This window comes from Cydia strobilella, chromosome 9, assembly GCF_947568885.1.
Source record: "Cydia strobilella chromosome 9, ilCydStro3.1, whole genome shotgun sequence".
NCBI lineage: Eukaryota > Metazoa > Arthropoda > Insecta > Lepidoptera > Tortricidae > Cydia > Cydia strobilella.
Window position 1 is genome coordinate 46,411 of NC_086049.1, and position 13,953 is coordinate 60,363.

Sequence of the window (13,953 nt, forward strand, 5' to 3'; positions counted from 1 at the left end):
ATAAAAACAAAATTGTGACGTTGCATTGCTAAAGGGTATATAAATACGATAAAATGTATTTAAATATGGATAAATGTTTTTATTTTTATTTGCGTTAATTATATTTATGATTCTGACCCATGTTCTTTCACTGATATGCGTTAAAATTGTTAAATAACTAACGAAACCGTCAACGCCATCTATACGACAGTAGGCCAAAGCTAGTAGCGCCCTCTGAACGAGAATCAAATTTTCTTTATTTTCGAGGCACGTTTTTTCCTTAGACTGTATCCATCTATTACGGAGTTATATCTATCTTTGTCTATAGGTAAAGATCTATTTTGTGTTTATAGTTTCGGAGATAAAGGGGGGAGGGAATGGTCATTTTTTGCCTATTTTCTAGAATAACTTCTAAACTGTATCCTGAAATTATAAAAACCGGCCAAGTGCGAGTCGGACTCGCGTTCCAAGGGTTCCGTACATTACACAATTTAAACAATGTATTTTTATGTGAAATGTCTTTAAAAAACCCGTAGGGGTCGGATCAAAAAGTAAGTAATTAAGCCCGACTCGCGCTTGACAGCACATTTCTACTAGGTTTTCCGGTGATCTATAGGTAAAGATCTATTTTGTGTATTTTTTTCAAAATTTTTGACCCAGTAGCTTCGGAGGTAAAGGGGGGGGGGGGGGGAATGGTCGTTTTTTGCCACTGCATCGATATGAAATTGAATATATGCAATCGTTTTGAAATTGCATCGACTCAACTTGTGCGTTCAGAATTATATTTAACATCATTATAAAAAATCTAACGTTTCTTATGGAATTTTAAGGTTTATGACTTAAAATTATTAAATAAAGTTATAAATTTGGTATTTTTTATTAGATTCTCAAACCATTTATTTAATGATAATTAATATCGAACGAACCATTAGAATAGAATAGAATAGAATAGAATTTCATTTAATCAAGTAGGATTTTACAATCTCTTTTGAATCGTCGAATATTATGAGCGTTTTACGTTTTGTTATCTGTCAAGCTACTTAAACACGCTCCATTCAAGGTCAAATTACTTTCCCCACTAGTGGATAAAATGCGTTTTTCCCCGCTTGTTTTAAAGGATAAAAGACTGCTTTCCGAGCTAGTGAGGGGAAAATATATTATCTGAACACGCACTCCACGCCTTGACATTAGAGGCGTGTTCAGTGTTCAGATATCTGTGAGCACCTTGGTTGCTCCGATAGTGCGACTGTACTACAATATCGCATCATAGTATTCATAGTTTTATTTTTTGCTTAATTAGTAGTCGTCCGTTTCGTTCCTTCTAAAGATGGCAGAGCTACCGAGACGTCTCAATTCCACCCACTTGAGAATATTTACCGAAGCTAGAAACTATTTTAATTGTAAATTAATTCATTGTCGTAAACCATAACACCCAAAAAGCATGTCGAAAGGTGACGTGTGGAAGTGTTCCCTGACCCACCCCAACCTCTTCCACCCTGTATACAAAGGCTTGACATCAGCCGGCGCGCCGCCGCCGCGGCAGGAGAGGAAGAGGACCCGCACCGCGGCAGCGGCAGTAACCGCGCGCCCGCCGTGCCCAGCGTTCGTTACTCCCTTTCGCGTCACCGCGCGTATTTCAACACAACTTCTGTAGGTACCTTTCGAACTTGTTAAATTAGTTCTGAAGTGTGACTTTGATAAGTATGCATTGTAATGTAGTTTTACATGGACGTTTAAGTAGTTCGCTAAGTTTTGGATTGTAACTAGCCGCTATTACGTAAGTAGACTTCAATTAGTTAATTAGTAACTTTACCTGCCCTATTTAAGCATATGTGGACGGTAAATAAAACCCGTACATTTTATTATGTTGGTACTTAATTAGTACTTTACACTATAGAGCATCGAGCAGCACCGTCCCCGTCCTTGATTTTTGAGTGAGAAATGTGAGAACGGCATTTAGTCATATAGCAAATTTTGTTTAACTTAACCCTCGTGCATTGAATTAAAACCCTCGCAAGGCTCAAGATTCCACTTTTCGTAAAATAGCGGAGAATAGTATTATTATGTAAAGTTACCTACGTTATTATACATAAATAACGATAGCGATTTGTTTGTAAAAAACCGGCCAAGTGCGAGTGCGGACATTACACAATTTTTAACAATGTATTTTTTTAATGTGAAACGTGAGTGACGTCTTAAAAAAACCCGTAGGGATCGGATCAAAACTAAGTAATTAAGTCCGACTCACGCTTGACTGCACATTTCTAATAGGTTTTCCTGTCATCTCATAGGCAAAGAACTATTTTTTGTGTAAGTTTCAAAAATTTCGGCCCAGTAGTTTCGGAGATAAATCCCCCCTCGCCTTGATCATTTTACCAATTATTATTATTATTATTATTTTTGATCATTTTTAGGGTTCCGTACCCAAAGGGTAAAAACAAGACCCTATTACTAAGACTCCGCTGTCCGTCTGTGCGTCTGTCCGTCTGTCTGTCACCAGGCTGTATCTCATGAACCGTGATAGCTAGACAGTTGAAATTTTCACAGATGATGTATTTCTGTCGCCGCTATAATAACAAATACTAAAAACAGGATAATATAAATATTTAAATGGGGCTCTCATACAACAAACGTGATTTTTTTGCTGTTTTTTTCTGTAATGTCACGGAACCCTTCGTGCGCGAGTCCGACTCGCACTTGGCCGGTTTTTTTATTTTTTATTACCTTGGTCATTTTTTTGGCTAGTTATTTTAAAATATTATTTAGAGCGCTGGTGGCCTAGCGGTAAGAGCGTGCGACTTGCAATCCGGAGGTCGCGGGTTCAAACCCCGGCTCGTACCGATAAGTTTTTCGGAACTTATGTACGAAATATCATTTGATATTTACCAGTCGCTTTTCGGTGAAGGAAAACATCGTGAGGAAACCGGACTTATCCCAACAAGGCATAGTTTCCCTTCTGGGTTGGACGGTCAGATGGCAGTCGCTTTCGTAAAAACTAGTGCCTACGCCAATTCTTGGGATTAGTTGCCAAGCGGACCCCAGGCTCCCATGGAGCCGTGGCAAAAATGCCGGGACAACGCGAGGAAGATGATGAAGATGATGATTTTAAAATATTATTTATTTTAAAATTACAAAAAAATATATATAGTTGACTCTCACAATGAGCTCTTTCGTTTGATATGTTACACGATATAGTTTGAAAAACTTTATTTTTTAATTTTCTCATTTACGCCCCAAAAGTGCGTTACACGTCCGTCTTTGGGTCACAAACTTACATATGTGTACCAAATTTCAACTTAATTGGTCCAGTAGTTTCGGAGAAAATAGGCTGTGACAGACAGACAGACAGACGCACGAGTGATCCTATAAGGGTTCCGTTTTTTTCTTTTGAGGTACGGAATCCTAAAAATATCAGAATTTTAGCTATCAAGTAGCTATGTAGTTAGTGGGAAAAGCACGGGGTAGGATCATCATAAGTTCCGAAAAACTCATTGGTACAGGCCAGGGTTTGAACTGATTGAACCTGCGACCTCCGGATTGAAAGTCACACGCTCTTACCGCTAGGCCACCAGCGCTCTTATAAATGGTTTATATAATCAAAAATAATAAAATGTTTTTTAACTGGAAAATTTGGCAAAGACTGTTATATAGAAGACCGTGAACAAAAAAATATTGTTACTGTGGAATATATATGACGCTCAGTCACATACAACTACTTCACGTTATCTTATGTTAATGTATGTAGTTTGATAACCACAAATTATCTTTTTTTAAGTTTAATTTAAATCAAAAATCTGGTTTTTGAAATATCTATATCTAAGCGGTTTATTTTATTAAATAATTTAATTCGAGTTTAAATTTTAGCCAGCTGAGAGCGAGATATGTTCAGCTTCAGATTCAGTGCACGTTTATATTGTATAGGCACAGGCAGCGCACTAACAATGTGTTAACAGCTTAGTAACCTAGTCGTGTTCAAATGTTTGTCAGCGGCTTGTGTACGATGTAGATAACATACCTACGATGTATGCTAAACGTCGACGGCATGGCTAGTTGGGATGGGAGAGAGTAGGGACATTGTGTCCGCAAACGATATACGGTTATACCTACATTGAACCACAGAAGTGAACTAGACACGGCAAATGCTTTTGTACTTTTTTGTACACCGCTCCATTACGAGTACTTTCCTGTTTTAGGGTTTTAACTGTCAGATCTTTGTTGCTACAATAGAAAATATTTAAAACTGTAAAAGATGACTTTCCCATTTATATTTCGGTATCGTAACTGTCAATAGAGGTAGGTACCGTAAAACTATAGTCCAATACTACAACTATAGTCCACAGTTCCAAATGTTTCAATACGTAACTAAGTATCAAAACCAATGCTAGTTTTAGTTTTGTGTGAGGATTATCTCTCATTTTTGAAAATATCTTGCCTCAGAACTGCCTTATTCAAATAATAGTCAATTCACGCCTAAACAATTTTTTTTAAGTTTTGGAATATTATGGAAGATTTTAGAACATAGTTGGGTGGCTTTACGATTTACAAAATCGGCACGCTTTGTTTCATAGTACATATCGAGGGAGCTCGTTTCATCTAGTCAATGTAAGCTCTTCGCTGCGACTAACTGCTACATCAAGTTATTTCCGCTCGCCGCTGGCAACTTACCAAATGTCGAGGGACGCCCGAATAGCTAACTTACTATCGAAGCCATAAAACTATGTATTTTTTGCATTTTGTCTTACTGCCATTTAGAAGAAAACTAAGACAATTGCAATGCTAACCTTGTTTGTTTGACTACGCTACGAGTAAGTGCTTTGGGTTTAGGTAGAGGTAGGTCTTTATTTTTGTGTTGAATCATTTAACGTCGTCATCAATCGTCGGTGACTTGTTCATGAAAATCCAATAAAAATTAGGTCAGCAAACAATCAATCGGTGATAATTTGGATAAACTTTCTTTAACAAAATACTACTTAACTAAGAAAGAGCCCTCCAGTGCCATTCTCCACTCCATCCGGCCGTCACCACTGGAGGGCTTCGTCATCCATTTCATTTGGATATAATTATGTTGTACCTACTAGTCTTTTAAGCGAACTGCATGAAATCAGCTAAAAGAAAGTGTCAACAAAAGTTGCGCCAACGTTGCGTCGAGAAACAGCCAGAGTTGACTAGACGCTGACGCTCGGCAGACGCTATTAGTGTGGGGTACGTGTCTTAGTAAACCACGCACAGAAAGCAATCAAGCCACGTTCTGGTCAATGTGTGAATACAGGGAGCGGTGGCGGGGCAGTGGCGCGCGCGGCGCGCATGGCGGCGCGCGTGCTGCTCGCGCTGGCGCTGGTGGCGCCGCGCGTGCTGCTCGCGCTGGCGCTGGTGGCGCCGCGCGTGCTGCTCGCGCTGGCGCTGGTGGCGCCGCGCCGCGCCGCGCACGCGCACGCGCCGTGCGCCGCCGCGCCTCTGTGCTTGTGCGCCGAAGACCGCTTCACCTGCGACGCTGTGCAGTTCCATCGATTCCCCAACACAGGTACATTTCCAACTCGAGCTCTGAGAAAGCTAAATGTCTCCTCCTGGCGCCCCGCGTCTCCGCGCTAAATATTTATTCACCTGCAGCGCAAACCATCTCGCTTATTCTGAATCTACCGTTTTAACGTTAAAACATCAACATACATAAAATAAACAAACATCTGAAAAACGTTCAAACCGCATATCAGTTTGGGTGACCTTTCAAATCAACACCGCGTCAAGTCGTGCGTCCGGAATTCCAGATGTGCCGAATGTGCCTCGAATGTGCTACTCGCGCACTGCTGCTTGCGCATTGGACATCACTTATTTGACACTACAGTTAGCGAACTTTATCCGTACGATATCTATGGTTGGTGGTAGGTGGTTGGCAGTGCGTTCCTTAGATCTGGACGCACCTTTTTATAATCAGTTTAAAAATGACAATCGTGAAATCAGCTTCCTGCATGGTCATTATCGCCTCTCGCTTAGTTTTATATAGGTAGGAAGACAGCTAAGTTTATACAAAACTTGACTATACGCCGCGTACAATGTCAACTTAACGAGCATGTCTTGCAGAGGCTGGCGTGCGGCACGTGTCAGTGTGGGGCGCGCGGCTCGGCGCGCTGGACGACTCGGCGCTGGACGCGCGCGCGCTGCAGACCCTCGTGCTTGTCGCGTGCCGGCTGGGCGCGCTGCAGCCTGCTGCGCTCGCGTCGGTACCCTTCTCCAACTACTTTCTACTATACTAAAAAAACATATTTCTTCAGTCTTTCTAAAATCTCGCAGATCCGGATCGAAGGACCAATGTTAAACTCAGGAGAGTTCTTGTAGCAACCGTAATTGAATTCCGCCAGGGTGATGGGTGCCCAGTATCAGGCGCTTAATTTTTACAGCTTACTAGACGATTATACATATAAATTAAACACGTATATATGGCATCTCAGGAACATTTTTTGTGATAGGCACACAAATAGATGCCTTTATCTCTATCCAGCTCCGTAGGCAGGGTAAGGTAAGGGCAGTAACAAAGTTTCTGATAGTATATTTTCACCTTGTAGTTACCGCAGTTCGAAGAACATGGTGTTTAATTTAGCGTCTTGGACAGGTCGATGCGAGAAACGCTGGCATCCTTGGATCTGGGCCACAACGAGCTCACGGAGGTGCCCCACGAGGCGCTCCGGGACCTGAAGGTGCTCAACTGGCTTAATTTGCAACAGTGAGTCCTGTTCCTAAAACATTTGTTAACTTACTCTTGGCTACCAGCATACATTTTTCTAAATCTAAATGTAGTGGTATATTGTTACTGATAGGGATCAGTAATTTAATAGAAGAGAGTAATAAATAACATTATCTTTTGTTTCAGTAACTTTATAAGCGACCTGGACGGTGTAGAATGGGGCGGGATGGCGGAGACGATAACCAGTCTGTCTCTGAGCAACAACCGTCTGACTTGGCTGAGCGCCGGCTCGCTGAAGTCGCTTCGCGCTCTCACAACGCTAGAACTGGATGGAAATAGGATCCGCGCGGTGGATACCGGCGCGTTACCACGAGCCCTTGTGACTCTGCGTCTGTCTGACAACTTGCTGCGCGAGCCACCAACGCTGGCCGCGCTCCCACGTCTTCAGCACCTCACGCTCCGCGACAACCTCATACACACCTCCAACGTACTTGAAAGCGATGTGCAACTACACGCACACTTGCACACGCTCGACCTCACCCACAACGATTTAGACGATGACTTTAGCTTGGAACTAGGCGTGAGGTTAGAGTTAAGGAACTTGCTGCTTGACTTGAATGATTTTACGTCGTTGCCGGCGTTTGTGATTGAGTGCGGCCGTTTGGAGAAGCTGTCGGTGTCGCATAATCGAATTACAGCGATGCCGGAGACACTAAATGCATTTGCAAGTGATCTGCGTCAGTTAGATTTAGATTACAATGAATTGGTTGCGTTGCCTTTAGCAATGAATGAGCTAGTGACATTGCGGAGACTGTCAGCCGCATACAACCGGCTGCGGGCGGTGCCGTCGCTGCCACCGCGACTCTACGCGCTGTCGCTGGCTGGAAACGACTTAGCGAATTTTCCAGAAAGCCTGACTAATTTAGAAGCGGGGACGTTGACGCACCTGGATCTCGGCTACAACCGTATCGCGCACGTGGCAGCAAGCACGTTTGGTGCATGGGCTATAGTTCTCGATACACTGAGTTTGCGCGGCAACAGGTTAGCAGCGCTGTTGCCAGGCGCCTTTCCACCGCTTCCTTTGCGTGAACTAGCGCTTAGCTTCAACGAACTGTACTCTCTGTCATCGGAAGCGTTGTCTCCGTTGCGTGCGTTATCCGTGCTGGAGTTGTCAGGCGCCCTGGCGGGAGGGTTCATGCCGCGCGCGCCGGCCGCCGCCTGGCTCGCGCTCGACAACAACGACATCCGCCGCGTGTCAGCCGCCGACCTGCGCGCGCACCCGCTGCTCGAGCATTTAAACCTTGACTTCAACAAGATAGTGGAATTCCCGAGCGACTCTAATGGCTGGGGCAATGCTTCGCTTAAACTGAGAGAGCTGAAACTAGCCTACAATCATATCAGCATCATCAACGGAGAGTTTCTGACGACACTGACGGAATTACAGAGCGTAGACTTGTCTTATAATCGCATGGTGAATGTTAGCGAACGAGCTTTTGCATATCTAAATAATCTAGTGTTTGTAGGTCTCGCGGGGAACGACATAGAGTGTGTTGCAGCGGGGGCATTTCGGGTGCTTCCTCGGTTGCAAGCCTTGGAGCTGCAGTACAATCACCTGGAGCGTTTCGCAACCGACGTCTTCGAGCATGTCGCCAATGAAGAGCCTAACTTGTCTGTTAACGCGAGCCATAATCGGATTTCAGTGCTAGCGGGTGGGGGTACCGCATCTATTAGTGTGTTAGATTTATCATATAACGTACTCGAAATTCTACCTGCTATGTTTTTTGAAGGCGTGTCGTCGAATCTACGGCGTCTGCTGTTAGCGCACAACCGGGTAGTGGTGTTGGATACGTTAGGTTCCCTGCCGCGACTGGCCGTGCTTAGCTTGCGCGAGAACGCGTTGGAGGCGGTGCGGCGGCGCGCACTTGCGTCCACACCCGCGCTCGAAGAACTCGACTTAACGCGCAACCGTCTGGCTGTCCTACAACCTGAACAATTCCGTGCGTTACGGCGTCTACGCGTGCTGCGTCTAGCCGCGAACCGGCTACGGGGAGTTCCGCCGGGTGCATTCGCAGGCACGCTTCTGGAAGCGCTCGATTTACGCGACAATAGGTTAAGCAGTTCACCGGCCGCCGCGATCAGCGCGGTGGGTTTCACGCTGCGGCGGCTGGAGCTCGGCGGGAATGAACTAGCGCGATTAGACACGGCCGCTCTCGCCGTCGCTGGCTTCCTGCGTGAGCTGGGTTTGGCGCGCGCATCCTTGCGCGTGCTACCCGACGCCGCGTTCGCCGGTCTCGGAAGATTACGTCGTCTGGATTTATCACACAACCTGCTAGTTACTAACTTTCGGGAGCTGCTGCACCCAGTGCCGCGGCTTCGGCGGCTGGCGCTGGCGGGTGCGGGGCTGCGCGCGGTGCCGGCGCTACCGCTGCCGACGCTGCGCGAGCTCGACCTCAGCGGGAACGCCATCGTCGCGTGCCGCGAGGAAGACTTGCGTGCGTTACTTGAATTGCGGGCACTGAACCTTTCCAACAACCGTTTGACGATGCTACAAAGTGGCGCGTGGGCGATGTTACCTAGACTGGCGGTGCTGGATGTGTCTCACAACCCGCTGACGGCAATAGATGGTCTGGACGGTTTGGGTCGGTTGCTCTGTTTACGTATACAAGGCTTGCGCGTTGTCGAGCTCGAGCGGCACGAATTACGATCGCTGCTATCTCTACGTGAACTCGAGCTGGATGTCGGGCCGTCGTCGGTCGGTGCAGCGTTGGCTGGTGTGTCTCAAGTTCAAGCGTTGATACTGCACGTGCGTGTGGATGTGTTAGACGGGCAGTTGGTCGGGGTTGATGCGCGTAAGCTCCGCGCTCTTGAGTTGCGTGGCAGCGTGCGCGTGTTGTCGGCGCGCGCGCTGGCGCCGATGGCGCGCGCTCGGTCGCTGGCGCTGCGGCTGCGCGGGTCGCGCGTGGGCGCTCTGCCGGCGCTAGGCGCGCTGGCGCGCGTGCCGGCGCTGGGGCTGGAGCTGGCCGGCAACGCGTTGGCCGCGCTAGTGCCCGCCGCGCTCTACCCCAACCTTACCGGATGGAACACGCGCGCCACCAAGCTGCTATCGGGTGAGTGCGCCATCCATTACGCGCATTGCGCATGACCTTAGAACGTAAAAATAAATAAGTGTTAAAAAAAACTTTATTCTCATTCCGTTTCTCCTTATATGAGTATTTGTAGGGGTCCCTTTGTTTGACATAATGATTGAAAGTCATAATGTAATGATTGTCATATTATCATTAGTCATAATTCTGAAATCGTTAACTTTTCAGGATTTTCCTCGGGTTATCCTATAGATAGGTTAGGTTAGGTTAGGTTTGTTTTATGGCAATCCTGAAAAGTTACGCGTTTCTGTGAAAAACCAAATTATGACTAATGATAATATGACAATCAAATAACAACACATAATACATTATGACTTTCAATAATTATGTCAAACAATAGAGACCCGTATTTTTAACGTTAAAAAAAATTAGGGAAAAAATACTAATTGGAATCTATAATTGACTTTTTATTTTACTCAACTATAATTGACTGCAATTATAACATACATAATATATAAGCATTTGGTTCTCGGAATACCGATCCTAAAAGGTAGGTACCGATACCCTTATTAATAGGTATTGTTATTCTAATTAGCGATAAAAGAGAATGAAAATACGATTGGGATCAAACAAGTCTTAATTAACTTATTAAAAAAATACGAGTAATTAAGTAAATAGGTTATTTTAATGAGACTTAAAATTAAGCCGAAAGTAAAATTCGAACTTAAATTGTTAAAAAGTTTTGAAATTTTAAACTGAACTACAAAGAAATTAAAATTCGCCCCTCTCGGATAACGAACCAGGACAAAGGATTACAAGGGCGACGAGGGGGGGGGGCGTAATTAATGGTCGGTAATGGCCGCCGATTTATCGTATTTTGCACTTAATCGGCACAAAACCATTACATCGTGTTTACCTAAAAGGGTAATTGGACTAATAGGCGTTCCAAACTTTGATAAGTTTCAAGATCGTCCACAAGGTTGAATTATTGGTTAGTTTAGTAATATTAAATTTAACAACTACATTTTTTATTTTATCTTTAAATCGATGTCTGACTTAAAAGACTTTAATTTCACAAATTGCATTATTAAATGCATCTGTTTACAAATATTGTACATATAAAATACCTTAATTGCTGTCTCTAGAAAAGTTAAACCTATTGAACCTAAAATCAAATGTACGGCGTAGGCGGGCTGGTGGTGCAGGAGGCAGGGCTGCGGTGCGGCTGCGGCGCGGCGTGGCTGAGCGCGTGGCTGCGTCGCTGGACGCGCGAGGTCGGAGGCGGCGCGCGAGCCGCGCTCCGTGCTGCGCGGCGGTCTACATGCGCGACGCGGGGCGGCGGCGGCGGCGGCGGCGGCACGCGCGCGCTGCTGCAGCTGGAGGTTAGTGGCGTGGCCGGGCCGTTGGGCATGCCGCATGGGGCATTTCACGTCAAGCGGGCAGCAAAAAAATTGTCAGGTTCTGGATTTTATTCATAGTTGGATTAATTGGACCTATATGTGAATTAAAAAATTTGGCATCATTACTTTTTTAATATATTGCTTCGTTAACAATTTATACGCATTTGAAAAAACTACAAAATTTGAGGAACGGATTTTTTAAAAATTATTATTGCAATTCTTTCAGTGGATTTAATTATAACTAAATAGTGATTATTTGAGAATATTAGTTGATTTCTTTGAAAATTTATAAAAAAAGTTTTTTTTATCTTTTTTTCATATAACAAACCGGAAGTTAGTATTAAATATCTTTTTTTTTCCAACTTCGCATTTTTTTATATTTTTTATTTTTACACAATAATGTAGCTTATGGTGTACTAATGTCCTATAAAAATTTTTATAATGGCATCTCGATTGGTTTTGAAGATTCATGAAGTAATTCGAAAGTACTGCGCTACGCTCCGTACTGAGAGGTAGTTCTATGTGGCAGTCTTTAATGGCCAATTACGGGTTTTTTTACTTTTGCGTAACGGAATTAAAGCAATAAACAATATTTCATCGGTTAAGATGTAGAAAAGCTAATGATGTATTATTCAATCGTGCCTTGTAGCGCTATCACTGATCAACCATATCTTGGAACTGAAAACAAAACGTTTATGTTTTAACAAAACGCTAGAGGTAACTTAATAACTATAGCTAGGTTTAGGCGGGGTATGTCACATGCTTAAGAGGTCACTTTCGAGTTAGGTCACGTTCTGAGGACGTCACTTTCTTTAACGTCACATTCTGAGTTCGTCACATTCTGAGTACGTCACTTTCTGAGAACACCACTTTCTGAGGCCCTCGCTTTCTGAGTTCGTCACTTTCTGAGTACGTCACTTTTATAGCAAAGTAATATTTAAGCGTATACCTGCATTAACAATGATACCAGCAATCATATTAGCTGTACGGCATAAAAACGTCCGTATGCCGTACAGCTGTTATGATTGCTGGTATCCATTGTTCATGCAGGTATACGCTTTAATCTTACTATGCTATAAAAGTGACGTACTCAGAAAGCGAGGGCTTCAGAAAGTGGCGTTCACAGAAAGTGACGTCCTCAGAAAGTGCCGTTCTCAGAAAGTAACGTACTCAGAATGTGACGAGCTCGGAATGTGACAAACTCAGAATGTGACGTACAGAAAGTGACGTCCTCAGAACGTGACCTAACTCGAAAGTGACCTCTTAAGCATGTGACATACCCCGCCTAAACCTAGCTATAGTTATTAAGTTACCTCTAGCGTTTTGTTAAAACATAAACGTTTTGTTTTCAGTTCCAAGATATGGTTGATCAGTGATAGCGCTACAAGGCACGATTGAATAATACATCATTAGCTTTTCTACATCTTAACCGATGAAATATTGTTTATTGCTTTAATTCCGTTACGCAAAAGTAAAAAAACCCGTAATTGGCCATTAAAGACTGCCACATAGAACTACCTCTCAGTACGGAGCGTCGCGCAGTACTTTCGAATTACTTCATGAATCTTCAAAACCAATCGAGATGCCATTATAAAAAAATTTATAGGACATTAGTACACCATAAGCTACATTATAGTGTAAAAATAAAAAATATTAAAAAATGCGAAGTTGGAAAAAAAAAGATATTTAATACTAACTTCCGGTTTGTTATATGAAAAAAAGATAAAAAAAACTTTTTTTATAAATTTTCAAAGAAATCAACTAATATTCTCAAATAATCACTATTTAGTTATAATTAAATCCACTGAAAGAATTGCAATAATATTTTTTAAAAAATCCGTTCCTCAAATTTTGTAGTTTTTTCAAATGCGTATAAATTGTTAACGAAGCAATATATTAAAAAAGTAATGATGCCAAATTTTTTAATTCACATATAGGTCCAATTAATCCAACTATGAACAAAATCCAGAACCTGACAATTTTTTTGCTGCCCGCTTGACGTGAAATGCCCCGCATGCCGCATGCGAGGTGATGGTGATGACACCTGTGTGCTGCTCTGCGAAACGTAATACTAAACCGCCTGTTAACATCATCCTAGTTTTTAGGGTTCGTTTTATAGTTGTTGTCCTTCCGTTCGTCCGTCCGTCAGTCTGTCAAGACTCTTTATCTCGAACTTTATATTTGTCAAAAATAAAAAATGCGTATGTTAAATTTCTACAGAAGTTCTGTAACAGAACCCTCAGTGGGCACAAGTCCGACCCGCACTTGACCGGTTTATAACTTTATAGAACCGAGGGAAAAGTAATTCGAAGTGTGCAATAGTAATTTTAATGGAACGATAACATAATGATGGAATGGAAACATGCGATTGACTTAATAGCTAGATAATAATAAATCATTTCATTATATTTACATAAATAAATGACATAAATATCTAAAATAGTAAATGTCTTTTTGTGTTAGGTGGATGCTGCAGCATGCCGCGCACGCGCACTGTCCGCTCGTGCGAACACAGCGCGCGCTCCCGCGCTTGCCGCGCTAGCCGCGCTTGCCGCGCTAGCTGCACTCGCACTGCGAGCATCACAAGCGTAGCTAGCTAGCTAGCTAGTAGTAGCTAGTGATCGTCACAAGGTGATGTGATTCACCTGCAATGTAAGGGGCCGTATTCCTGTGAAAATAACTTTTTGGCTACTTTCATTTCATCATAATCATTTTGGAGAAAGAGATGGTTAAATATGGGTGATGTACCTAATTAAATATTTCTTTGTTTTAACTGTTTCGTTCTGCGTGCAATCTTCAATGTTTATGTATATGC

At 43.3% G+C, this 13,953-nt stretch overlaps 1 protein-coding gene across 1 annotated transcript; it reads left to right on the forward strand.

Moving 5' to 3' along the window:
• Positions 1-1,420: 1,420 nt before the first annotated feature.
• On the forward strand, positions 1,421-13,730 carry LOC134743969 (protein artichoke-like). The gene is made up of 7 exons (XM_063677600.1): positions 1,421-1,610; positions 5,249-5,500; positions 6,055-6,190; positions 6,584-6,694; positions 6,842-9,762; positions 10,927-11,120; positions 13,602-13,730. The coding sequence occupies exons 1-7, from the start codon at positions 1,421-1,423 to the stop codon at positions 13,728-13,730; spliced, it is 3,933 nt and encodes a 1,310-aa protein (XP_063533670.1).
• Positions 13,731-13,953: the final 223 nt, after the last annotated feature.

Excerpts from the sequence above, each read along its gene's own strand:
- LOC134743969 (XM_063677600.1), top strand. The coding sequence starts at position 1,421 with ATGTCGAAAGGTGACGTGTGGAAGTGTTCCCTGACCCACCCCAACCTC. Across the intron at positions 5,501-6,054 it reads CCATCGATTCCCCAACACAG|AGGCTGGCGTGCGGCACGTG; the intron begins GTACATTTCCAA and ends CATGTCTTGCAG. Across the intron at positions 11,121-13,601 it reads GCGCGCTGCTGCAGCTGGAG|GTGGATGCTGCAGCATGCCG; the intron begins GTTAGTGGCGTG and ends TTTTTGTGTTAG.